The following is a 25,430-nucleotide window of genomic DNA, read 5'->3' on the forward strand; positions in this document are numbered from 1 at the left end:
TAAACTCATTCAGTATTTTTTTTTTTTTTGTTAACAACTGTTTATTACGTTTTATTTTGTGGAACAGTAGCACAAAACAAAAAGCAGCTGTACAAATTTAAAACCCACCCCTCTCCTTGGTAGACTCAAAAAATAAATAAATAGATTAAATAAAATAAATAATAATAATAAACACATTAATTAATATTAATAGATAAACAAATAATAATAAAATAATTTTTACAAAGATTTTAGAAAAGAAGACTGAATGCCATGAATTTACAGTTTTCACGTTAGATCCGTGTATACGAGAAGTAGAGAGTTCCATCGAGATAATGTCCAACAAATACACCGTCCAGGTTCGTCTGTCCATTGTGTGAGGAGGATTTCAACGGTCATTCAGTATTATTAATAATCCAAAAGAAAGAAATAAAATTCCATTATTATTATTTGCAAAACTATACATTTCAGAAATCAACAAGTCAACACGAACCTCAATTGAATCATTTTTTATTATCTTAGTAGCTGTATTAATATTTATAATTATTTTTATAAAAATAAATTAATTGGAGAAGTCAACATGAACCTTGATTGAATTATTTGATTATATTATTTTAAAAAATATTGTCTTAACATTTGCATTAATTACAATAATAATAACCACACAAGGATTTATCTACACTGAAAAAAAATTAAGTCACACTTTATTTTAAGGTCCATTTCTCACTATTAACTAGGGGTGTCCCCGGCTAAGGATTTACATATTCGAATCGGAATTTTCGAATCTTGCCGATAGTCGAAAATGTGTAACGGACGCCTCGCAGAATTCCTAAGAATATTTTTTACAATAGTGCTCTCATTATAAAGTTATGTATATGACAGTAGTTATTAATGTTCTGCATTTGTTTTGAGCTGTGCGGGCTGAAGATGACCAGTAGAATGAAACATATGATAGCAGGTTTTTAATCAATGATATTTAACTCCTCATTTATCTCATATAGAATACTCTTCATTATTTATACAACGTAACGTTAATATTAAGACTTATAGGCTATCTGCAGAAAACGCAGAAAACGCATTCTTCATGCAACAACGTGCAGAAACACTGCAACTAAACTCTAAAAATTCACAGCATTTATTCTAATAGTGTTCTCGTTATAATGTTATGTATATGACAGTCCCAGTCATAGTTCTTAATATTCTGCATTGTTGCTTGTCCTGCTCTCACTGCGCGCTGACGAGATAATCACCGTAGTACTACAATGAAGCGCTTTACTGCAGTGCAACTCAACCAAATGCATCTTATACGAGATAAATAATATATACACAATATATAAAAATTCCAGTCTTTTACTCTGCCTGTGTCACTTTGAGTCTTGTTAAAGATTTAAATCCCTGCTGCCAAGATGCTCCTCTGTCGGTCACGGATTATGAAAAAAAGTGAAACTTAAATCTATAGGGGTGGTTGGATTTATTCACGCACATTAAGTTCTTTCTTTTCAGATTCTTATTTACAGCATTATCTTAACAGGCAGTAAATTAACTTATTGGGAGAAAATCGGTAGTTCTATGTGAAATCAGACATTTGAGCACCCCCATGTAGCCAAAATGGCATGATCATAACACCCCTGTGAATATTCGACTGTGAGAATCAGGCTCCTCCTATTGAAGCATCGTATCTTCAACTATTCAGGGTCACCCGTACTATTAACAAACCATTAACTACAGCTTTTGCCTCAAACTACTAAATTGCTGCTTATTAATAATTAGTAGGATAGTAGTTGTTAAGTTTAGGTATTGGGGTATATATATATATATACAACAATTTATCCCAACAAAACTTGTTTTTATGGGTTCAATAGCTCTTTAAGGTAATAGCATTGGTAGGTTTAGCATTGTTAGTAATCTGATTTTGTGTTCTCAGGACGGTCCTCTCCCGCACGTGCTGACACTCCTCTGTCTGCTGGCAGTCCGATCCCACCTCTACCACCAAGACCATCATCACGACCTAAACTACCACCTGGAAAACCAAACCTAGCAGATCTGGTATGACTGCATCAGTCCACTTTCTCCATTGCTGTGAAACATTTAAGCATTGAAATCACAAGGAGTGCTTTTGTTTGTGTTTGTTTTTAAGGTTATAAGGCTATATTTGTTCTCAGTAAATCTGAAGATCCAAACGTTAAACCTGACTAATTAAGCAGCAACCCCAATGATCTTTGATTGTCTAGTGTATGTGTGTACTCTATACCCATGTAAATGCTGAATCCAGTAAACTGCTCCATCAAACAGCACTTACTGGAGTCCAAACTGGGCTTCTGAGTATGTCTGGTTCAGGCTGTTTTGTTTCTCCTCAGGCCCGACCCTTCAGCCCCCCCATCCACTCGTGGAGTCCTCCACCCTTCGCTCCTCTGGCCAGAGCTGAGAGCACCTCCTCCATCTCCTCCGTCACCTCTCTGAGCGCAGCCTCCACACCTACACTAGGCCGAGAGCTCAACCTCTCTATGTCAGGTGGGCCACAACAGAGCTGTCCCAAGGCAGTTATTGCTGATTATGATAAGTGAGGATGATGATACAAAGGCATAATGCCTTCTTAAGTTCAGTAAGTTGTGTGTTTTGTATGATATTAGATCTACGTCTGTATTTCAGTGTGTTCCAGAGGTCCGAGTCCTCTCACAATGGGACCCCATGACACTCTACCAGTGGCAGCCGCCTTCACAGAGACCATCAGCGCCTACTTTAAAGGAGCAGATCCCACTAAGTAGGCCACAGAGCACATTTTGAAGTCACCTTTTGAATTCAGTTCACATTTGGTTGAATTGAATGAAACTGTACTTTATCATCTCTCATGTCTTACTGTTTGTGGTAGGTGTTTGGTGAAGATCACTGGGGAGATGGTGCTGTCTTTCCCAGCAGGGATCACCAGACACTTCTCCTCTCATCCCAGTCCACCAGTTCTGACCTTCACCATCAGCCAGTACAGTCGGCTGGAGCAGGTCCTTCCCAACCCACAGCTTCTGTGCTGGTAATACATAGTGATGTCCCACTAGTGAAGGAATTGATCTTTTGAGCCGGGCTTTTTAAAGATTCTGTCAAGCCATTTCAGAAATAGTCTGTAAATCATCCCTTTGTTTGGGAGTAAAACCGAGGGGATTGAAGTTGGAAATAGGGTTGTCACGATATTACGTTTATGGCTTATACTAATCATGGTCAGTATTACAAATTCTATATTATTTTGTCCAAAACACAAAAAATGCTACAAGCTAATTTAAGCATTACAACATATGATGTATAGTATGAAAATATATATTCATTTTGAGACCTGCTAAAGAGTTTATTAACCAGTGTGATTAAATTATTAGTTTTTAACTGATTAAAGTGACAGTAAGATGGCGGTAAAGGGGAATCTAAATGTACAAATAGTAAAAATTCATTTGAACAATTAGATATCCAATATCCGCTGATAAACATATGAAACAATGAACAGTACAGATACACTTAAAAATTGCAATATTAGCTAATAACCAATATGGTACCATTATATCAGACTCCGCTATTTGGGAATGTAAACATTAACATTTGGAATAATTTATGCAATTTATTCAAAAGCAGAGCTACTGTATAACAGTGTTGTAATTGTTAACTAAAACTATTAAAAATATTATTATAAATGATATTTTAAAAAGTTTTTGTTATTTGAAATAAAGCTGAAAAATAAAATAAATATTTGACTAAACTAAAAAACAGACTTGGGAAGTAACTGAAATAATTTCAAGTACTAAAATAACAAACTAAAACTTAAATTTAAATAAATTAAAGCTAAACAGAAATATTTATAAAAAAAATGACAACAGCACATAACAAAATTACTAAAACTAAAATAAATGCTAATTGAAAATGCCAATGCTATAAATACTGTAATAGTATTTAAAGAATACTGAAATAAGACTGCTGTAGAAGCAGCAGTAACTTAATACTCAGGATATTTTACTGCAAATAAAAGAAATAACAATTCCACTGTACACTAAACTGCTGTTTTTGACCAATAATTCTGAATTGTTTTTGGTAAATAAATGTAATAAAAGGACCAATATATATATATATTGTCCATTCCAATAAAGTCATTTTGAGATTATCTGCATCAGTCTATAACCAGCTAACTAACCATATAAAAAAGTGCTAATTTTACAGATTTATTTTGTTTTTGAATACTCTTTGGGAAGTTTTAGTTTAGTGAATATAATACTGCATGCAGAAGGTATAAATATTGTGTGAGATTTATTCTGCAAATATTTTCGCCCTGCAGTGACACCACGCCACCTATAGGTGATTCGAAGGAGTTCTGGGTCAATATGTCAAACTTGTTGAGTCACCTGAAGAAAGTGGCTGAGCAGAGACCACAGGCCACATATTACAACGTAGACATGCTGAAGTACCAGGTGAGATTTTATATTTGAGCATGATCCGTTATCTATATCAGTGAAATCCGAACCTGGTCATCCTCTTGGATGTTTGTATAGTAGTGTGTGATATTTGAGATTTGGGCTCACAGGTGTCCACTCAAGGCATCCAATCCACCCCGCTGAACCTTGCGGTGAGCTGGCGTGGTGATGCCAGCAGCACAGACCTCAGGATAGACTATAAATACAACACAGAGGCCATGCCCATTCCCACACCGCTCACCAACATCCACTTCATGGCATCTGTGGACGGCGGCGTGAACAGACTGCAGGCTATGCTCCCACCTGCCACCTGGTGAGGATCTGTCAAGAAAATCACATTGCAAATCAACAGCAGTGTGGTGTTGTATAGTGATGTTTGCCCATTTGTTGCATTTTAAGGAACCCAGAGATGCAGAAAATAACGTGGAAGGTCCCAGAGCTCTCACAGAGGTCTGAAAATGGAGGTAAATGCCCTTTAGATATTAACTGAAGCAAGGGAAGCCCTCTAATAGCTTTGCTGGAATGCTTGGCTGATGTTGGCAGCTATACAATGTGGTTCACTTGGCAGCATGCCCTAATGGTAGTAAATTGAATTAAGTAATGGATTGACTTAGCCCAACTAGCTGTTTCTGCATTACACTCTTTATCATACATGATTCCATGGAAGCTTTGAATGGAATTTTAGAATTTTTATAGAAATCATGTATAAGCACCCTGGTTGAAAGTCCTGAACCGCAGCTCGCTGATGCTGAGGTCATTAATGAAAGGCTGTTCGGGCGGCACAAGTGCTGGCAAGTTACTTTTCTTGCTGCAAGCTTAGCAGATGAAACGTCTCTGTTCACTGCAGAGGCTTGTCATCTGCTTTCACTCCAACTGCAGTTTGCTCAAAACAAACTGAAATAAATGCATGGAAATGCTCTTTCGTATTTCTCTACTTTTGAGTTATGTGACATATTAATACACAAATCCTCCTGAAATTTAAAACTAAGTCTCAAAAGGGATTTATGCATTATGCTTAAAGAATAGTTCACCCCGAAATGTAAAATCTGTCATTAATTACTCACCCTCATGTCATTCCAAACCTGTAAGACCGTTGTTCATCTTCGGAACACAAATGAAGATATTTTTGATAAAAATCAAACCTGACCTGCATAGACAGTTGGGATGGGACGATACACCTACCTACCGATTCGATACTATCACAATACTTGTGTGCCGAAACGATATGTATTGGGTTTTTTTTTGTGAAGAATTTTGATTCTACAAGTATTGCGATTTGATATTGCTATGTGTTGCGATTTTTGTTTTTAACTCTAGACCATGGGAAAAACTTTAAATACTTGATTATACCCTTAAAATAGGCTGTACACTCACCGGCCACTTTATTAGGTGTACCTGTTCAATTGCTTGGTAACACAAATTGCTAATCAGCCAATCACAATGCATTTAGGCATCTAGATGTGGTGAAGACGACTTGCTGAAGTTCAAACCGAGCATCAGAATGGGGAAGAAAGGGGATTTAAGTGACTTTGAACATGGAATAGTTAACTTGTTGGTGCCAGACGGGCTGGTCTGAGTATTTCAAAAACAGCTGATCTACTGGGATTTTCACGTACAACCATCTCTAGGGTTTACAGAGAATGGTCCGAAAAAGAGAAAATATCCTGTGAGCGGCAGTTGTGTGGACGAAAATGCCTTGTTGATGTCAGAGGTCAGAGGAGAATGGGCAGACTGGTTAGAGATGATAGAAAGGCAACAGTAACTCAAATAACCACTCGTTACAAGCAAGGTATGCAGAATACCATCTCTGAACGCACAACACGTCGAACCCTGAAGCAGATGGGCTACAGCAGCAGAAGACCACACCGGGTGCCGCAAAGCCCAGGTTGCTTTGATAGCGGCCTTTAGGTCATCTGCATTGTTGGGTCTGGTGTCTCTCATCTTCCTCTTGACAATACCCCATAGATTCTCTATGGGGTTCAGATCAGGCGAGTTTGCTGGCCAATCAAGTACAGTAACACCATGGTCTTTGAACCAGCTTTTGGTACCTTTGGCAGTGTGGGCAGGTGCGAAGTCCTGCTGTAAAATGAAATCAGCATCTCCATAAAGCTTGTCAGCAGAAGGAAGCATGAAGTGCTCTAACATTTCCTGGTAGATGGCTACGTTGACTGTGGACTTCAGAAAACACAGTGGACCAACACCAGCAGATGACATGGCAGCCCAAATCATCACTGACTGTGGAAACTTCACACTGGACTTCAAGCAACATGGATTCTGTGCCTCTCCACTCTTCCTCCAGACTCTGGGACCTTGATTTACAATGAAATGCAAAATTTACTTTCATCTGAAAAGAGGACTTTGGACCACTGAGCAACAGTCCAGTTCTTTTTCTCCACAGCCCAGGTAAGACGCTTCTGACGTTGTCTCTGGTTCAGAAGTGGCTTGGTAGCCCTTTTCCTGAAGACGTCTGAGCTGGTGACTCTTGATGCACTGACTCCAGCTTCAGTCCACTCCTTGTGAAGCTCTCCCGAGTGTTTGAATCAGCTTTGCTTGACAGTATTCTCAAGCTTGCGGTCATTACTGTTGCTTCTGCACCTTTTCCTACCCAAATTATTCCTTCCAGTCAACTTTGCATTTAATATGCTTTGATACAGCACTCTGTAAACAGCCACACCTTTCAGTAATGACCCTCTGTGACTTACCCTCTTTGTGGAGGGCGTCAATGTTCGTCTTCTGGATCATTGCCAAGTCAGCAGTCTTCTCCATTATTGTGGTTTCAAAGAACAAGAGATACCCGGAATTTATACTGTAGGGATGGTCATTTATTGAAACTCAAATGTAAATATTAAAATGTTTTGATACTGATTTTTGACTTTCATGAGCTGTAAACTCAAATCATCAAAATTAAAACAAAAAACTTTTGATATGTTTTACTTTACATTCAATGAATATAAAATATATGAAAGTTTCACTTTTTGAAATAATTTACAAGAAAAAATTAACTTTTTCACGTTCTCTGAATTTTTCAAGTATCTGAATTTTGTCTCAAGTGTTTTGTCACACCCCTAGTGTCGATAAGCGATGATATAGCTCATAATTTTCCAAGTGTATGATATAGCTTTCATTCTTCAGGTCAACCATATATTCACGAGAAAAAAAAATCAGTTTGAATAAGGACAGCAATAACTGAACGGGAGGAGTGCAGGGATATAGTGCTGCTGATTAGTGCTGACAGGTGTCGGTGATCAGAAATCAGGGGATTGGGATCTGGTGAGTGTCGTTGGTGGAGACTGCGGTGACGGTGGTGAGTCTCTGACACATAGAGAGTCACGAAAAATTGACCCTTATGACTGGTTTTGTGGTCCAGGGTCACATATGTCAGTGCAAATGTTAACAAATCGCCGCCTTAATTACAAGGTTCTATCTGCATTCTGAGCAGTTTTGAGATATTGAGCTTCAAAGTTTTTGCGTTCCATCGACTTCTGTAGATAGAACTCTTACAAAAGCTTACACAGCTTACAAAAGAAGCATCACATAATGTAAATAAGTTGTCACAGAATAAGAATATGTGAAAAACGCAGTTTTGACAAAAATGTCAGAAAGAATCTTATAATTGCAAGGCGATGAAATGTACTGTGTGAATAAAGATTCTGGTAGGATATAAATCTGTTGTCCTGTCATTGTGTGTCAGGGGTGGGCGCTCTTCTGGCTCGCTTCCAGTTAGCCGAGGGTCCCAGCAGACCTTCTCAGCTGGCAGTGCAGTTCACCAGTGAGGGCAGCACTCTGTCTGGCTGTGATTTTCAACTCCTAGGTTCAGGCTACAGACTCTCCCTGGTTAAAAAAAGGTTTTCTGCAGGTATGTCTTTTAAGAAATATCTACCTACAAGGTGCTTAAACTACTTGAATTTGAGTTTTTGAAAATTAATATACTGTGGATATATTGGATCTGTGCATTAGGTCTTAAAGTGACCGCAGCATAATATACTTGATGCGGTCTGTGTCCTAACAACAAAGAAAAAGAAATCGCTCGCTGCTCTTGACTGAATAACTTTTGTTGCTTTAACAAGGATTTAATCTATTTTCAATTTCTGTAGCTGAATATGACTTTTAGACCAGCTTGGACAATTTAAAGCACTGTTTATTTCATTTGCATCTTTGTTCTGTTGTATTTATTTGTGCTATTGCTTGTAATTAGCTCATTTGTTCTTATTGCATTACTGACTATTTGCTAATAGTTTTTGCTGTGGTATTGAAATTGCGAAATTTCAGTTTCTAAAATATCTCAAATTTTTGGTGGCGTTTTTATTTATAAAGTTTCCTGGATCAAACACAATGAAAACAATAACTTTTATATTTTTTTAATTCATTTCTTTATTTTGTGGCAGGGCAAGTAGACATATGAACCACTGGCCCAACTGTAATCCTTGAAAACCTCCAAAATAGTGTTTGAAAACGGAAAAGTCCTGGAATTATTATAGTATCTGTACGAACCCTGAAGTTCATTTTTATGCAGTATCTGATACAAAGATGGGCTTTTTTTGTATTCTACAGGTAAATATCTGGCAGACAACTGACCCGGCCACAGCGATGTAGGATGGACCGTGAGTGGGATGTTAGGATGCTCTTTTGGTACTACAAAGACTTTCGAAAATGTTTTTATTGAAATACAGCACTCAAAATCTCACGTATAATGTCTGGTGTAGAATATCATCAGTGCGTTCTGTGGGTGTGTGTATGTGAATATTAGTAAATATTTTGTGTGTATATGATAAAACTTCAGGACAAATGCAATACGTGGACTTTTTTTCGCTGGGTTAGTTTCCTTTGTCACTATCGCACATTCTCTCTCTGCCCAATACAATCTAATGATACCAGGGTTCACACAGGGAACACACCTGTCAGCAGTGTTTGGTTTTCTTTTAGCTATTTTGACAGATTATAAACCATAGGGTTTAACTAACACGAGGTCTCTCCCAAACAATGCTACAGATTTTGAGATTCAGTTTGTTAACATTAGTTATTGCATTAGGTATCACTGACAACAAACAATATTGTTACAGCCTTTTTAATTCTAGGTTAATGTTCATTTCTGCATGTACTGTACACTACTGTTTAAAGTCAGTAAGTTTTTTATTTTTTTTTATTTTTTTTATTAATATTTATTCAGCAAGGATTCACTCAGTTGTAACAATAAATACATTTATAATGTTACAGAAGATTTCTAATAATAATTCTTTCTTGAGCATCAAAACAGCATATAGACTGGAGTAATGATGCTGGAAATTCAGCTTTGTCTCACAGGAATAAATTACATTAATAATATATATTCAAATAGAAAGCAGTTATTTTAAATTGTAATAATATCTTAATGTTTTTATTGTAATTTTGATTAAATAAATTGACTTCTTTAAAAACAAAAACAAATTTAATCTCACCGACCTCAAACATTTCCAGTCATAGAAATGAACATTAATTATGAGCAAATATGAATTAGCTATGTTAGTAAATTTATGAATTAACATTGCCCTAGATTATTAATGCTGTAAAAATGTTGTTCATTATTAGTTTATGATGCGTAAAACCAATATTAAAGAATTAACCCTTATTGTAAAGTCTTACCTTGCTACAATTAGAGAGAAATACAGACATGCTTCCACAGAATATTCTCCTCAATATCATCTCAAATGCTTCTAGCGTCAGTGTTAATGTTGATTTGATGAATGCATGTTAGAGTGCATCACTTCTGTCTAGTTGCCCGTAGCCCTTTGTTAAATGAAGTGCTTAAACATGGATGTAACTGACATTCATAATTCATGCAAAAAGTGATGCATACTTTTTTTTTTTTTTTTCTTTAAATAATTTATTTATGTAGACAAATTTCATTTGTGTCAGGGATGTAGAATTCCTTAAATCGAAACAAATTTAAGGAATTGGTCCAATATAAACAATTTCCCTTTTGGTTTTCCACAATGTGGATTTTATTTTCCCAAATCATTGTACTGTATGTAGCAATATTTAAAGATGATGTGTAAAAATGTAAAATAGAAATTGTTATACATGTATCCAAATGGATAAAGTTTCTATGTCTTTCCTGTCAAGTTATTGTTAGCATTTACAGTTCATGACGGCACTTTATTTTAATTTAATTTGTTTAAAATTCATGGAATTTATTTTATGCCTATTGTGTGGTTTGTAATGGGTTATGAACACTCAGACTGTTTTTATTGTGGAAAACGGGAAAGAAACAGCATTTATCACATCCTTGTAATGTTTTGTGTTGAAAGTAAGAAAATGTTCATCTTTATTCTCAATGTTTTTGTTTGCTGAGCTATGTAGACTTTGTCAAAAGACTTATATGTGGATCGTTGCATTTACGATTGTGAGAGTATCCATCCATCCAAGTGTGTAGAAACTTACAGCGTCTAAAAAATATCTCTAGTTGTAGAGATATCATTTAGAAATGCACATGACATTCCTGGTCATGTGGGTCGGCTAGCCTGGTTTTAGTTAAGTGTCACATTATTTCTGCCATTCATTAAGTGTACTTTATTTCAGTGGTTTGGAGGCCTTACCCTAAAAGTGGAGGGATTGAAAGACAGCTGCTGCTTGTGGATGGTTTATTCCAGTTAAAACATGTCTCCATCTCTCATTTTATATATATATAAAATGTACTTATTTCTTTTTATCCCACAGATGTTGTGGTATTGTGTTTGTCAGCTATCTTGCATCTTGTTCATACATCGTTCAGAAAATGGAATATGCAAACATTTCATGCATAGAGTAACCTCTCCCCAGATTTTAAGAGAATATAGAGACTGAAAATGCTAAATATATCAGTGAAAATTATGTAATGTCTTAAAAATAAAATCAAGAAATTCATGTTTAACATTCTTGGTTACTAGTTATTGTCACCAAACACAATATACACACTTAAACAAATCCTGACACGAAAAACATTGCTTTTTATTTATTATTGCTGGGATAAAATTACCAGTATTAAATATTCTCAGAAATTATCAACTATAGTCAACACTATGAGTTTATGCTTAGAACATAAAATATTCATAATTTTATTTTTTGTTTTCTTTCTTTAAAAAGAATGACTACAGTTTTACCAAACAATCTGAACTGTGTTTAACATAATAACTGGTGGACTTTTGTCCACAGAGGAAAAAAAATTAATTTTGATTAATCCTAATTCACACAAATCCCACTATAACTATCACTTTATCTTATAAACACTAATTACAGGGTTTCTGCCTTGACCATCCACAAATTAAGACTTAAAAAGGTCTTGAATCAAAGCAGAAAGTCTTAAAGTCATGGCATGAAACATCCTTAAATCATGATACATTTACTTGAGGTGCAAGTAGAAGCATATGAAGTCTTGTTTTCAGAGAAACTGAACAAAATTAAATGTGTTTGTTTAAAATAAGAACAAAATATCTGTCAGTGGGGTATGAAATTGGAATTGAATTTCCTTTTGAATTAAGCTCATTGTAAGATATTTCAAAGACTAGAATACATTAATATCAACTCACGTGAACGTAACTAAGCAAAGTCAGCAGGCTATAATTAACGTTTCAAAACTAAACTGTTGTAAATGTTTGTTTTATGTCTATCAGGTTTTCATAGAAGAGCATTTTCAATTTAGTCGATATTCTGCGATAAAATGTCTGATTTGGCGAAAGAGAAAGCAGCACGTCTGCTGAAGAAGCGCGGAAGCGTATCTCTGGGCAGTCATGAGGTCAGAGCTAAAGAAACCTTTGCCAAAACTAAGGAGTGAGTTACGTAAGGGATAATGTACAGGCAGCCGGTAGTTATCGCGAAATAAGCCCCGACAGTGTGATCAGGACCAGACGCGAAGCGGGTCTTGTATCACACTGAAGGGGCTTATTTCGCGATAACTACAGGCTGCCTGTACATTATCCCGCTTATTACACGGCTACTTGCCACATAAGGAAAAAAAACTGGACATGAATATGAATTTGAAACATTTTATTGGCATATTTGTTTTAAATTAACATTTTTATCCTTCCGCGAAACGATATAGTACCACGTGACTAACATTATGTTTGTCACAAGATGGCGCCAAACGGTAATCTTTGTTGGCGCGGAGGGATTTTAAACATACAAGTAGTGCCGGCTATGCGTTATTACTTTGGAGCGGTTATTATTTGAAAAGAACTAACCTGCAAATGTCTCAACTGACCAATCAGAATCAAGCATTCCAGAGAGCCGTGTAATAATGTGAGTTATCTACCAACTCACGGAACAAACTAATAATGCTGAAAGGTGTCACTATAAAAGTATAGATGATGAAGGATCATTAGTGTTTGTGTGTAGCTCTATGAGCACAGTGTCCTACATGGAGGAGCCTGGACATCATGATGATATTCCACGGCCTGCGGTGCAAATGGAGAACACCTATCAGCTCAGTGAGTCTCTTCTCCTCCACTGCCTTAGAGATACTGACCTCACCAAATCAGCCATTCATTAAGATCCAGCAACATGATTTTACTCAAAACAAACTGATATCATACATGGGTAATTCCTGTCGTGCAGTACATTTTTCAAGTCCTCGTTGTATATGTCTTAGTATATTGGATATAACTCATAATGTGAAAGTAATCAAGCTGTAAAGTAATCGAGCTTGTCTGGTCCAAACTGTGATGTCTGGTATATAATTTTATAGAAATACTTCTTTAAACTGCAACACAACAAGCTTATTAGGATTTTTTTTAGTCACAGAGTTTTAGCCACACAGTGCAGAACAGGAATAATATGACAGAAATACATTTAAAAGTTTGGAATTGAGATGGGCTATGAAGTCAGAGGTCATTTGCTAGCCATCTTGTCCTTCTTATTTTGCCCCACAGTCATGTGCATTTTATGAGTTTTATATCAGTAAATCATGGTAAATGTTTGCGCAGGCCCTGCATGACGTTTCCCGGTGTTAACAGTGAAGGACATTCTGAAGGATGTGTTGACCAGCTACCTGCAGGAGGAGAAATATGAACCCGAGCTGTGCAGACAGATGACCAAAACCATCTCTGAGGTCAGCCGACCTTCACACACTCATTAGTCATTTTTTCTAAATCATAATAAAGACATAGCACATCAACATTTAACACTGACTTATCAGCACGCATATTTTATTTAGTAAAAGCACATTGAGGTTATAAATATATAAACACAAATATATGCTAAAGCATGTTCTGTTATTGTGATTTCAGGTGGTCAAGGCCAGAGTTAAAGATTTGATGATTCCCCGCTATAAGATCATCGTCATCATCAGCATTGGTCAGATCAGAGACCAGAACATGGGGAGTCGATGCCTGTGGGACGATACGCACGATAATTTCTCCTCGCATACTTTCAAAAACAGCTCGCTCTTTGCCACCGCTTCTGTCTATGGTGTTTATTTTGAATGAGTGTGTAAGAATATCAGCTGGGTTTTAGTAACGAATGATTTCAGCCAAACAGTGGCATCACTACATATTTGCTGTGAGCTTTCTCAAGCCAGTTAAAAGGCCTTTAAAATGACTTTTTGAGATTATAACTAGAGGTTGAGTATGTATGAGGCAATTCTGTTTCCTCAACATCTCTCATAATGATAAGTTAAATGCAACGGTTTAAACAAACATAGGAACATACTGCTGTTTATATATATATATATATATATTGCACTCATGTTAATTCTACATTCTTGCTGATGATATTTGTGACAGATTCAAATGAAGTTACTAAGGGCTGTAAATGTTGGCCAGAAGTGTAATTATTGTCTATATTAATGCCTACTATTTAATGTTTATATTATGGACACAATTTAAATACCATTGTCGTAACAAGAAAACATTTTTCCTCATATAAACAATTAAAAATATTAATCTCTTCCTGCACATTGAGTTGAAAGGTCATCATTTTAATACCTCATTGTGTGTCAATAAATCTGTATTTAAGAACTTAGACTACTTTATAAGTATTTCCAGTTATTATTATTAACTGTTTCAACTATTATTGTTTGGTAATTCATTAATGCCAATTATACATTTCAATATAATTGACAATGTTATTTATTCAGTTTAGTTAATATAGTTTTAATTCATGTTTTGTTTAACAGAAAATAACTCTGCAACAGAAGTCTATGAAAATATGGTTTAAAATTATTTAAATGAAAATAAATTGAACATTCATACCAAAAATCATACCATTACTATTAAGTAAACCATCAAATTATTATTTTGCGGAAAAAACTCTTACTCGCATTCGCACAGTCATCAGTTAACACTTTGTACAAGTTTGAAAATATTAAAATAAATAAAACAATTATAAATAGACAAATATTGTTATACTTGAAAGACCAACAAAGTAACATTAGCGACATCTTTTAGCTTCAGGCTTAACAGTTCATTTAACTGAATTAACATAATATCTTCTTTTGTGTTCCACAGAGGACGGAATGTCATATAAGTTTGGTTTGATGTGAGTGTGCATGAATAATGGCAGCATATTCTTTTTTTAAGACAGAAAAAGTGTGAATTTGAATAAAACTAAATATTCTAAATAATTCACCCAGTTGTGTGTCTGTTGTTTCTGACAGGGGACAGAGATGCTGTGGATCCCAAGTCAAGCAAAAATCCTGCATAGAGAGGCTCAGTGAAAGTGCAATGAAATGTGTGCAAGTGTGTGAGTGTGTCAGAGACGCTGTAGAAGGACAGACTGCCACCCAGCCAGTCTACAAACAGGCCGACTCTAGTAGAGGGAGTTGAAGGGGCAGGTACGTCAATTCTCTTATTATTATGACAGGCAGTAAATCTGTTATCGGAGTTGAACAGAATCCAAGACTTTTCATTGAGTCCAAACCGACATTCTCTTCCTCCTTTCCTGCTGATTCCTTTATACGACACTGCTACAACAGCCTGTCCGCTGCATTCAGCCTCCCAGTAACAGCGTCCAGACAGACTCTCTCTGCTCAACACCTGCTCTAAGTTCTCAAATCTCTCCGGATGGTCAGGATACAGTTGCTTCTCTTTCACATATGTCACTTTTGTGTAGCCCTCAGACAGGATGAGCTGAGTGTGTGCTGTGTTTGGGTCCAATGTGATAGCACATGAATCTGCATACAAAAAGGTATTAGGGAACATTATAATTACAAATATTTAAAGCAAGTGTGACAAAAGGTTTGTGTCTGAGTGAGTACCTACATTTCCGTAACCCAGGTGTGATTCTGAGCTGTTCTCCATGTTCCAAACTATAAAGACATAAAACATAAATTACATTTAAATCTAAACTAAACTCAATTGAACCAAAGTGAATTTAATTACTATCATGTAATTATTTTTATAAAATTATTTTTATCTTTGTATAGGCCTCCTTTATGCTTTTTTACTCTTTCCCAGCTTCTGTTCTGTTGTAGTATTTGTATTAATTTTATGTTTGTATATTAATGCTTTGAGACAGATTTACTAACAGCTTGCACCAGAGCAAACCCTCTTTTGGTGTTAAAAAACTGCTGTCAGGATTTACTAAAAACATGCAGTGAAAAATTAGCAATGAAAACGCATTGACAGTTATTTTTGTGGCTGACTTTATTGCATTTGGAGAAGTTTTCCTTTCAGACATTCAGTCCAGGAAGTCAGGGCGGAGCTGGGAGCTCCGGGGCCAGGGTGGGATAGACAGTCCCCTGGCGGGCCAGCCTCCGTGACCTTGGTCTCAACCTGGCCACTACGGCCGGATCCCATTAGCCCCCCCAAAAAAATAACTTGAGGAGAATCGGGTCTAGGGGCCCTCCCTGGGCTGGATTCGAGGACTGGAGCCCTCTCAGGGCTGGATACGGGGATTGGAGCCCTCCATGGGCTAAACTCAGGAAGAGGAGCCCTCCGTGGGCTAAACTCAGGAACTGGAGTCCTCTGTGGGCTAAACTCAGGAAAAGGAGCCCTCCTTGGGCTAAACTCAGGAACAGGAGCCCTATCGGGGCTATCCACAGGAACAGGAGCCCGTTCTGGGCAAGGCTCGGAATCTGAGGCCCTCTCTGGGCCAGACATGAGACCAACAGCCCTCCTTGGGCTGAACATGGTGACAGGAGCCCTTCTCAGGGGTGAACTCAGGAACCGCTTCCATCGAGGCAACACGAGAAGCAAGCGCCTTGGGAATGGCTATGACAGGAGAAGCAGCCTGCTTTTGAGGAACCCCAACAGACAAGACAAGACCGACAAGACTGATTGAAAATTTTCCTGTGGACAGTACTTCAGGGGACATGACTTGACTCTGGTCAGGGGCTGGAGCCTGCACTGGACTCTAGTCAGGGGCTGGTGCCTGCACTGGACTCTTGGTCAGGGGCTGGTGCCTGCACTGGACTCTTGGTCAGGGGCTGGAGCCTGCACTGGACTCTTGGTCAGGGGCTGGAGCCTGCACTGGACTCTTGGTCAGGGGCTGGAGCCTGCACTGGACTCTTGGTCAGGGGCTGGAGCCTGCACTGGACTCTTGGTCAGGGGCTGGAGCCTGCACTGGACTCTTGGTCAGGGGCTGGAGCCTGCACTGGACTCTTGGTCAGGGGCTGGAGCCTGCACTGGACTCTTGGTCAGGGGCTGGAGCCTGCACTGGACTCTTGGTCAGGGGCTGGAGCCTGCACTGGACTCTTGGTCAGGGGCTGGAGCCTGCACTGGACCCTTGCTCAGGGGCTGGAGCCTGCACTGGACCCTTGGTCAGGGGCTGGAGCAAACTCTGGAGCTGAAGTGAGGTCCAGCCGGTGGTTGAGGGAGCCGCAGCCGGCAGGCTTGACTTCGGAACGGCCGGCGGGCTTGAGCTAGCGGCAGCCCACGAACTTGACTTTGGAGCGGCCGGCGAACATGACTGATGAGTCTGAATTTCCTCGCTAACCCGCTGCGGGCTAGGACAGAATAGCGAGTGGCGACTTCCATGCCGCAGGGGGAAAAAGCAGGAAAACAAAAAAACATTAAAAAAAACGAGAAACAAAACAGGAAGATGGGGCGCCGCTTACTGTATAGGTCGGGTCTTCCGTAACGTAACGTAGGAGCAGGGAGAACGCAAAAGATGAGGAATAAACTAAATAACAGTCTTTAATGACGAAACACAGGGATAATCCAACATTAAGGCTTGCACATTAAACAAAGAAACACAGAGAATGTAACGAGTAGACCCAACAAACCAGAACTGAACAGACTGGAACTTAAGTACACAGGATAATTACAAAACACAGGTGCCGGGTAATAATCAATTAAACTAAACAAGAACAGGAAAATAACCATATGAGGAAAAACAGTAAGAACTCAGGGCAAAACAAGACAAAAACGTGACATTACTCCTGGGAAACTTGATTTTCGCGTTGATCTGAATGAAACTGCAAATTCATTCTTTGCCACAAGCTCACAAACACTGCTTTAAATGAAATCGACCAATCACCGCAGATTAGCGTCATGCAAAGGAGGGGTTTGGAAAAATGAATTGTTTGGGAGTCATTGAGCAAATAAGGTAAAAATACACTCACCGGCCACTTTATTAGGTACACCTGTTCAATTGCTTGGTAACACAAATTGCTAATCAACCAATCACATGGCAGCAACTCAATGCATTTAGGCATCTAGATTTGGTGAAGACGACTTGCTGAAGTTCAAACCGAGCATCAGAATGAGGAAGAAAGGGGATTTAAGTGACTTTGAACGTGGAATGGTTGTTGGTGCCAGATGGGCTGGTCTGAGTATTTCAAAAACTGCTGATCTACTGGGATTTTCACGCACAAACATCTCTAGGGTTTACAGAGAATGGTCAGAAAAAGAGAAAATATCCAGTGAGCGGCAGTTGTGTGGACGAAAATGCCTTGTTGATGTCAGAGGAGAATGGGCAGACTGGTTAGAGATGATAGAAAGGCAACAGTAACTCAAATAACCACTCGTTACAAGCAAGGTATGCAGAATACCATCTCTGAACACAACACGTCGAACCCTGAAGCAGATGGGCTACAGCAGCAGAAGACCACACCGGGTGCCGCTCCTGTCTGCTAAGAACAGGAAACAGAGGCTACAATTCGCACAGGCTCACCTAATGGACAATAGAAGATTGGAAAAACGTTGCCTGGTCTGATGAGTCTCGATTTCTGCTGCGACATTCAGATGGTAGGGTCAGAATTTGGTGTAAAGAACATGAAAGCATAGATCCAATCTGCCTTGTCTCAACGGTTCAGGCTAGTGGTGGTGGTGTAATGGTGTGGGGGATATTTTCTTGGCACACTGTGGGCCCCTTAGTACCAATTGAGCATTGTTTAAACGCCACAGCCTATCTGAGTATTGTTGCTGACCATGTCCATCCCTTTATGACTACAGTGTACCCATCTTCTGATGGCTACTTCCAGCAGGATAATGCACCATGTCACAAAGCTCAAATCATCTCAGACTGGTTTCTTGAACATGACAATGAGTTCACTTTACTCAAATGGCCTCCACAGTCACCATATCTCAATCCAATAGAGCACCTTTGGGATGTGGTGGAACGGGAGATTCGCATCATGGATGTGCAGCCGACAAAATCATGTCAATATTGACCAAAATCTCTGAGGAATGTTTCCAACACCTAGTTGAATCTATGCCACGACAAATTAAGGCAGGTCTGAAGGCAAAAGGGGGTCCAACCCGGTACTAGCAAGGTGTACCTAATAAAGTGGCCAGTGAGTGTATATGCATATTATAAGAAAATGAAAGTGTTTTTTGGCCATGCATGCATGTCAACCTGTTGTTGGGGACTCCCAAAACCAAAATATGAACCCATCATAACCCATAATAGGGGCACTTTAATGCCTCCCAAAAATCTTTTTTTTTTTTATCCCATTTTGCACTTGACGTGTCTGTGATAGTTTCTCATTTGTGCTGCTTTTGGTAGATTGCATTGGTCATAATGGAAATGATCTGGCTGCATCTGTGTTCTTTACATTACTGTGTTTCGCATATTGTCAGTAAATCATCCACAGAACTCTTTTCTGTACTTTTATGGGATTGCACTAATGTGCCCTGTTTAGTAAATCTGGCCCTTTGAGTCCTAAAAATGGAATACAATTTTATACAATTAATTTTATAGCAATAACAGGTACTTGAGTTTCTCCAAATTAATGTTTGGATTCTTCAATAGATCTGATAGCAGCTTCACTCCTGAATCTCCTGGGTGATTGTAGCTCAGATCCAGCTCTCTCAGGTGTGAGGGGTTTGAACTCAGAGCCGACGTCAGGTCTGAGCAGCCTTCCTCTGTCACCATACAGCCAGACAATCTAGAGAGGAAGGAATCACAGCAAAACAGAGTATTGTGAAACACACAGAAAAACAGTTGAGACACTATTCAAAATATATTTCGTGTTCCACAGAAGTAAGAAAGTTTTTAAACTATATAAGGGTGAGTAAATGATGACAGAATATAAATTTTTGGGTGAACTGTCCTTTTAACTAGACACCTGAGTATTTCTAGTTGACAGTTAGGATTCTTCAGTCCATCACAGAGCAGCTTCACTCCTGAATCCCGCAGGTCATTATTACTCAAGTCCAGCTCTCTCAGGGGGCAGTCTGTTGATTGTAGAGCTGAAGCCACACTTTCACAGCACTGATCAATGAGATCACAGCCAAAAAACCTAAAACAGAAGGAAACACAATCCTCTGTATGAATAACAAATACACAATTGGTCATAATCAGTTTGCTTTTTATTTAAATATAGTATATGTTGAATGTAAGATGTCAACATAATGCTTAATGTTACATATTTCTGCTGAAGTCTAGAATTATTCACAATATTTTAGAAATTTTGAATATAATCCACACGGTGTTATTTAAATAACCAAATACAAAGGTCAAAGAGGATGTTCTAAGTTGAATATTGTGCGGAATGTTTTTGTGGCAGCTGGACTTCCAACCCAATTCGTATATATTTTACTTGGTGGCTAATTTGTAGCAGGACATAAGAATGACTACCCCTAACCCCGCCCCTAAACCTACCCCTCACAGAAATCATACAAAATCATATGAGTGAGGTCGTACGAATTAGCCACCTCGTAAAATACATATGAATTGGTCGTAACATAGCTTTGGGACCTCTGATTGTATTAGTTATAGGAAAATGTACATACTTTACTTTTAGTCATTTAGCAAACGCTTTTATCCAAAGCGACTTGCAAATAAGAAAAAGTAACTAAAACTAAAAGTCAAAACTCTGTAAATACTATATACTCACATTTAAGAAAATAAAGAAATGAAATAAAATTGACAAATGCATACAACATTTCAATACTAAACATTTAAATGAAAACAAAAAAAATAAGCTAAAAACAATTTCAAATATTAAAACAACAAAAGGTATGAGTATAATAATGTTTCTAACATAACACTAAGCTAAACACCAAAAAAAATCTGTACATGTACATCTGCATTCAGTACTTCTGCAAATCACCAGAGGGCACCCTCACCTTTGCTGACTTTTTCATTTTATAGCTCAAAGACATTTAACTCCACATCACTGTATACATAAATGATATTTTGTTGTGGCCAAAGGAGGAACAGGTTGAGCATGCAAGGAAGGTGTTACAGTAAATTCCATGGGATCAGCAGAAAAGCAAGCATCTGCAAGTTCACCAGGCAGCTCACTCACCTTTCAGTTGTCTCAAATAAATTCCATGTACACTATTTTTCCCTATATCACATATATTTTCTCACACGGTCACTGCTTGCTACAAATTATAGAAGCAGTTAAACAGGTTGGTTGAACAATTTTAAGTTTTTGTTCCCAGTTCATCTATATGGAGAACGAGGAGTGCCATTTAAAAATAAAACGATCAATTAATTTATCAAAAAATCAAATGTAAATAAATTATTCCAACTATTAAATATTTGACAAATGTCAATTTAAGAAGTGACCATTAATTACACTACACTTTTAAATTGATAAACAGATAAATGGAACTGTAATTGTAAAACTACAACAATTTAACACTTACAGAGCTTTTCTGCAGTTCGTCACAGCAGGTATTAGTCTCTTTCTACCCTCCTCTGATGTGTTGTATTTCTTTAGATCTAGCTCATCCATCACTTTGTCTGACATCTGAAGCATGTAGGCTATTGCTGAACAGTGTCCAGGAGACAGTTTCTTCTCTAAGTGTTTCGCTGAGGTCAGAAACTCCTGGATCTCTCTGTACAGAGTCTGATCTTTGACTTCCAGCAGACAGAGGAACAGGCAGATGGATCTATCTGCTGATAGTTGGGGATCCTTTTTGATTTTCTCTTTAATATACCTTGTGATTTCCTTTATGCTCTCGGAGCTGCTCTCAGTGTGAGCCAAAAGACCATATAAAAGTCCTCGATTGGACTCCAGTGAGATGCCCAAAAGGAATCGAAGGAAAAGATCAAATTGTCCATTCTGACTTTCTAAAGCTTTGTCTACTACCCCTTTAAACAAGCGATGCAGTGCGGTAAAACAACTCAGCACCTCCATAGTCGTACTCACATAATAGTAAAAAACATAAAATGCAGCAAGGAACTCTTGAAAACTCAGATGTATGAAGCAGTAGACTTTTATCTCATTAACCACAGCTTCCTCCTTGAAGATCTCAGTGCAAATCCCAGAATACACTGAGGCCTCAATGACATTTATGCTGCACTCTTTCAGGTCCTCCTCATAGAACATGATATTGCCCTTCATCAGGTGCTTGTAAGCCAGTTCAGCAAGCTTCAAGATGACTTCTTTGTTGGACTGCAGGATTTTTGGATCTGACCCATCATACTTTTGGTTCTTAACATTTGTCTGAATGATCAGGAAGTGTATATACATTTCCGTCAGAGTTTGAGGGATTTCTGCGCTGTCATCTTGTTTCAGAAGGTTTTGAAGCACAGTGGCTGAGATCCAGCAAAAGACGGGGATGTGACACATGATGTGGAGGCTTCTTGATCTTCTAATGTGTGAGATGATTCTACTGGCCTGATGCTCATCACTGATTCTCTTCCTGAAATACTGTTCCTTCTGAGAGTCATTGAATCCCTGAATTTCAGTCACACGGTTGATGTATTTTGAGGGGATCTGACTGGCTGCTGCTGGTCTGGAGGTGATCCAGATGAGAGCAGTGGGAAGCAGCTCTCCTTTCATGAGGTTTGACATCAACACACCCACTGATGAAAACTCATTCACATCAGAAACTGTGTCAGTGTCTAAAAAGAGTGAAATTCTGCTTTCATCCAAACCATCAAAGATGAACACCACTTTACTCTTAGCATAAATCTTTGAGTCCAGACATTGAAGCTCAGGGTAGAAGGTCAGAAGAAGTTTGTGAAGACTATACCACTGCTCTTTAACCAAGTTAATCTCTCGAAATGGAAGCACAAACATGAAATCTACATCCTGATTGGCTTTTCCCTCAGCCCAATCCAGAATGAACTTCTGCACAGAGACCGTTTTTCCGATTCCAGCAATGCCTTTAGTGAGAACAGTCTTTATTTTTACTTGTTTAAGTGAAGGGTCAAATATGTCATTGCAGTAGATTGGAGTGTCTTGTGAGTTTTGTGTTCTGGGTGTTTTCTCCATGTGTAAAACCTCATGTTCTCCATTCACCCTTTCACATTCTCCCTCTATGATGTACAGATGTGTATAAATCATGTTGAGTAGGGTTTGATTCTCTTGTATTTTGAGTCCCTCAAATAAGTGCTCATACTTGTTCTTCATGCTGGTTTTGTGAATCTCTTTGACTCTTTGTAGAACGTCATCCACTGGTTGGTGACAATCCTGTTGCAAGTCTTCATTCACCTCAACTCTGTGTGGATGTAGAACAGAGTGTTTATCTCTGCACCGGGGAAAATTAAAGTGTCTGATTAGGGGTGTGCGATATATATCGTCTGCGATAATGTCGTAATTGTTGTTTTAACGATGTGCAATTTGACATCATGGAGTATTTTGCAAAAACCAAACAAAACACCTACGGAGTGCACGCATACATTACGTGAAGTCTAGTGGGTTAAACAGTGCGCGTGCGCATTTAGAGTATTCTTTCAGTGCATGATTCAGTCTATTAAAATGCATTAAGAAAGATCACAAAATATGATATGGGGGCAGAAAATGTATATCATTTCATGTAGTTAAAAAAAATGTGATATTGATTTTAACCAACAGTTCAATAAACAATAAGTTAATATTAAGAGACTTAAATTTTAGATACCGTATTGCCTGTTTTTGCTCTATTTCGCCAACAAAAAAATTATTCCAAACACAGCCACAGCACTGTTTTACGTCTCTGAGCAACATGACAGTGTTTCGTTCCTGAATTAATCAACTGTTTAAATGAATCAGTTCAATCGCAATGACTCGGTAACAGTGACGTGCTGCTACCTTCTGACGATTTTAATTTCACATTTAAAGTATCTTTTCATTTTTTAAATAATTTCAAATATCAGTATTCAATGTATTATGATCAATGTTTAAAATAAAAACATTATGCATTTGTAACTGCAGGTTAAAGAACTCCATGTCCCTCTGAGCTGCATTAAACAGTGTGTAAATACATCTAAATGCCATTCAGATGCAACTTCTGCAAAGATTCATTTTGTTTTATACTGGTTTCATTTGTTTGGTAACAGCCTAAATGTCTTATTATTCTAATTGACTGCAGCTGTCCACGGTAGTCAGATTTCAGTACAATAACACACTCTGTAAAATATCGCCTAATTATCGTTATTGTAAAAAAATAAAAATAATAAAAAAATAAAAAAAAAAAATATATATATATATATATATATATATATATATATATATAAATAATATTTTTTCCAAAAAATTTGATGTCTGATATGACCTGTTTGATCACAGTATGAATGCTGATGCATAGCTCATAGGGACTAAATATTTCTGAATTTGCTCACAAACATCACATTTGGACTGAATCTACTTTTTATACAATAAAAATGATTAGGGACATCTAATTAATACAGCTTGTGTCTCTGAAAATTTCTGGATTTTTAAGTATTCTTGCAGACTGTGTAAGTGATGTTTAGTCAACTAGATAAGCACATTGAAAATATAAATAACTGCTATCAAAAGACTCGCATTACAGCTCACACAGACTATTTTATGGTATTTTTACACCTTTTTTTAAAATAATTTTTGTGCTCATCAGTGGCCAACCCATTTACTTTAATTGTATGGAAAAGAGGGGGATAAACATTCTACAAAATTTCCTTTTGAGTTATATGGAAGGAAGGGGGAAGTTCTTCAGGTTTAAAACCATAAGAGTGAGTAAACGATGACAGATTCAGTTTTTATTTATTTTTTTGAACTGCTTTTAAATTACTCATTTGTCATATATTTTGCATCCTTTCGTATTACATAATTGTCATTTACCTGAAATCAGAGGTCATTGTTTTCTTACTGCATGGCTGAAAGAAACCGCTGCTCTTCAAGGACACACAGCTGGGCTCTGGAGATGCGGTTGTGTGTACCTCATGTCTGATTAAATTAAAATTATTACAATGAATGTAAAATGTTAAAGACGCTGAAATTAAAGTATTTCTTTACTAAATTATTCGATTTAAGTGTTTTGTCTTACCTGGGGTCAGAGGCCATTGCAGGTGGGTAATCCATGGATTTATTACTCACTGACATACAAATGGAGTTTGGAGATGTTTTCGGGATCTGGTGATGGATAGCACCATCCTCATCGCTCCCCTCATACACACTCATTTTGAGGCAATATCTCACTTCTCATAGAGAAGACATGTACAGTAAGAAAAAAAAAGAAGGTTTCATTGCATGGAAACCATTTATTTGTCAGTTTCCTTAACAAAATTTGTTTTCAGAATATTATTAAAAGAAAAAAAACTGGCCAAATATTGCTAAACATAGCTATACAGATAACCTCGGATCACTTCCTCCTCACTCTCAACCTCAACATGATTCCTGATACATCACATAACCCTCCACATGTCACTTTTCGATGTAACTTGCGTTCACTCTCACCCTCCCGGCTATCTGCTATGGTT

At 37.8% G+C, this 25,430-nt stretch overlaps 1 protein-coding gene and 2 pseudogenes across 3 annotated transcripts in view; 2 read left to right on the forward strand and 1 right to left on the reverse strand.

Annotated features, from left to right (window-relative positions):
* LOC306881605 (SH3-containing GRB2-like protein 3-interacting protein 1) overlaps positions 1-8,995 on the forward strand; it is a 28,530-nt pseudogene extending 19,535 nt beyond the window's left edge. The window contains exons 13-21 of the transcript in view: positions 1,904-2,025; positions 2,337-2,539; positions 2,629-2,740; positions 2,849-3,004; positions 4,286-4,418; positions 4,532-4,734; positions 4,821-4,885; positions 8,113-8,277; positions 8,973-8,995. The product of the transcript in view is annotated as an SH3-containing GRB2-like protein 3-interacting protein 1 (transcript). The remainder of the gene's footprint in view (positions 1-1,903; positions 2,026-2,336; positions 2,540-2,628; positions 2,741-2,848; positions 3,005-4,285; positions 4,419-4,531; positions 4,735-4,820; positions 4,886-8,112; positions 8,278-8,972) is intronic.
* A 3,098-nt stretch (positions 8,996-12,093) lies between these two features.
* On the forward strand, positions 12,094-14,389 carry LOC306880793 (dynein light chain Tctex-type 5-like; annotated as a pseudogene). Its single transcript has 4 exons — positions 12,094-12,203; positions 12,768-12,859; positions 13,355-13,479; positions 13,658-14,389. The product of its transcript is annotated as a dynein light chain Tctex-type 5-like (transcript).
* Positions 14,390-14,992: 603 nt separating this feature from the next.
* LOC306881607 (NLR family CARD domain-containing protein 3-like) lies at positions 14,993-25,131 on the reverse strand (the record flags this gene model as incomplete). Its single annotated transcript, XM_079435774.1, has 7 exons — positions 14,993-15,540; positions 15,625-15,675; positions 16,478-16,641; positions 19,525-19,698; positions 19,879-20,052; positions 21,410-23,212; positions 24,998-25,131. The coding sequence occupies 7 exons, from the start codon at positions 25,129-25,131 to the stop codon at positions 14,993-14,995; spliced, it is 3,048 nt and encodes a 1,015-aa protein (XP_079291900.1).
* Positions 25,132-25,430: the final 299 nt, after the last annotated feature.

The sequence above is a fragment of the Barbus barbus genome (genome assembly GCF_936440315.1).
Source record: "Barbus barbus genome assembly, chromosome: 15".
NCBI lineage: Eukaryota > Metazoa > Chordata > Actinopteri > Cypriniformes > Cyprinidae > Barbus > Barbus barbus.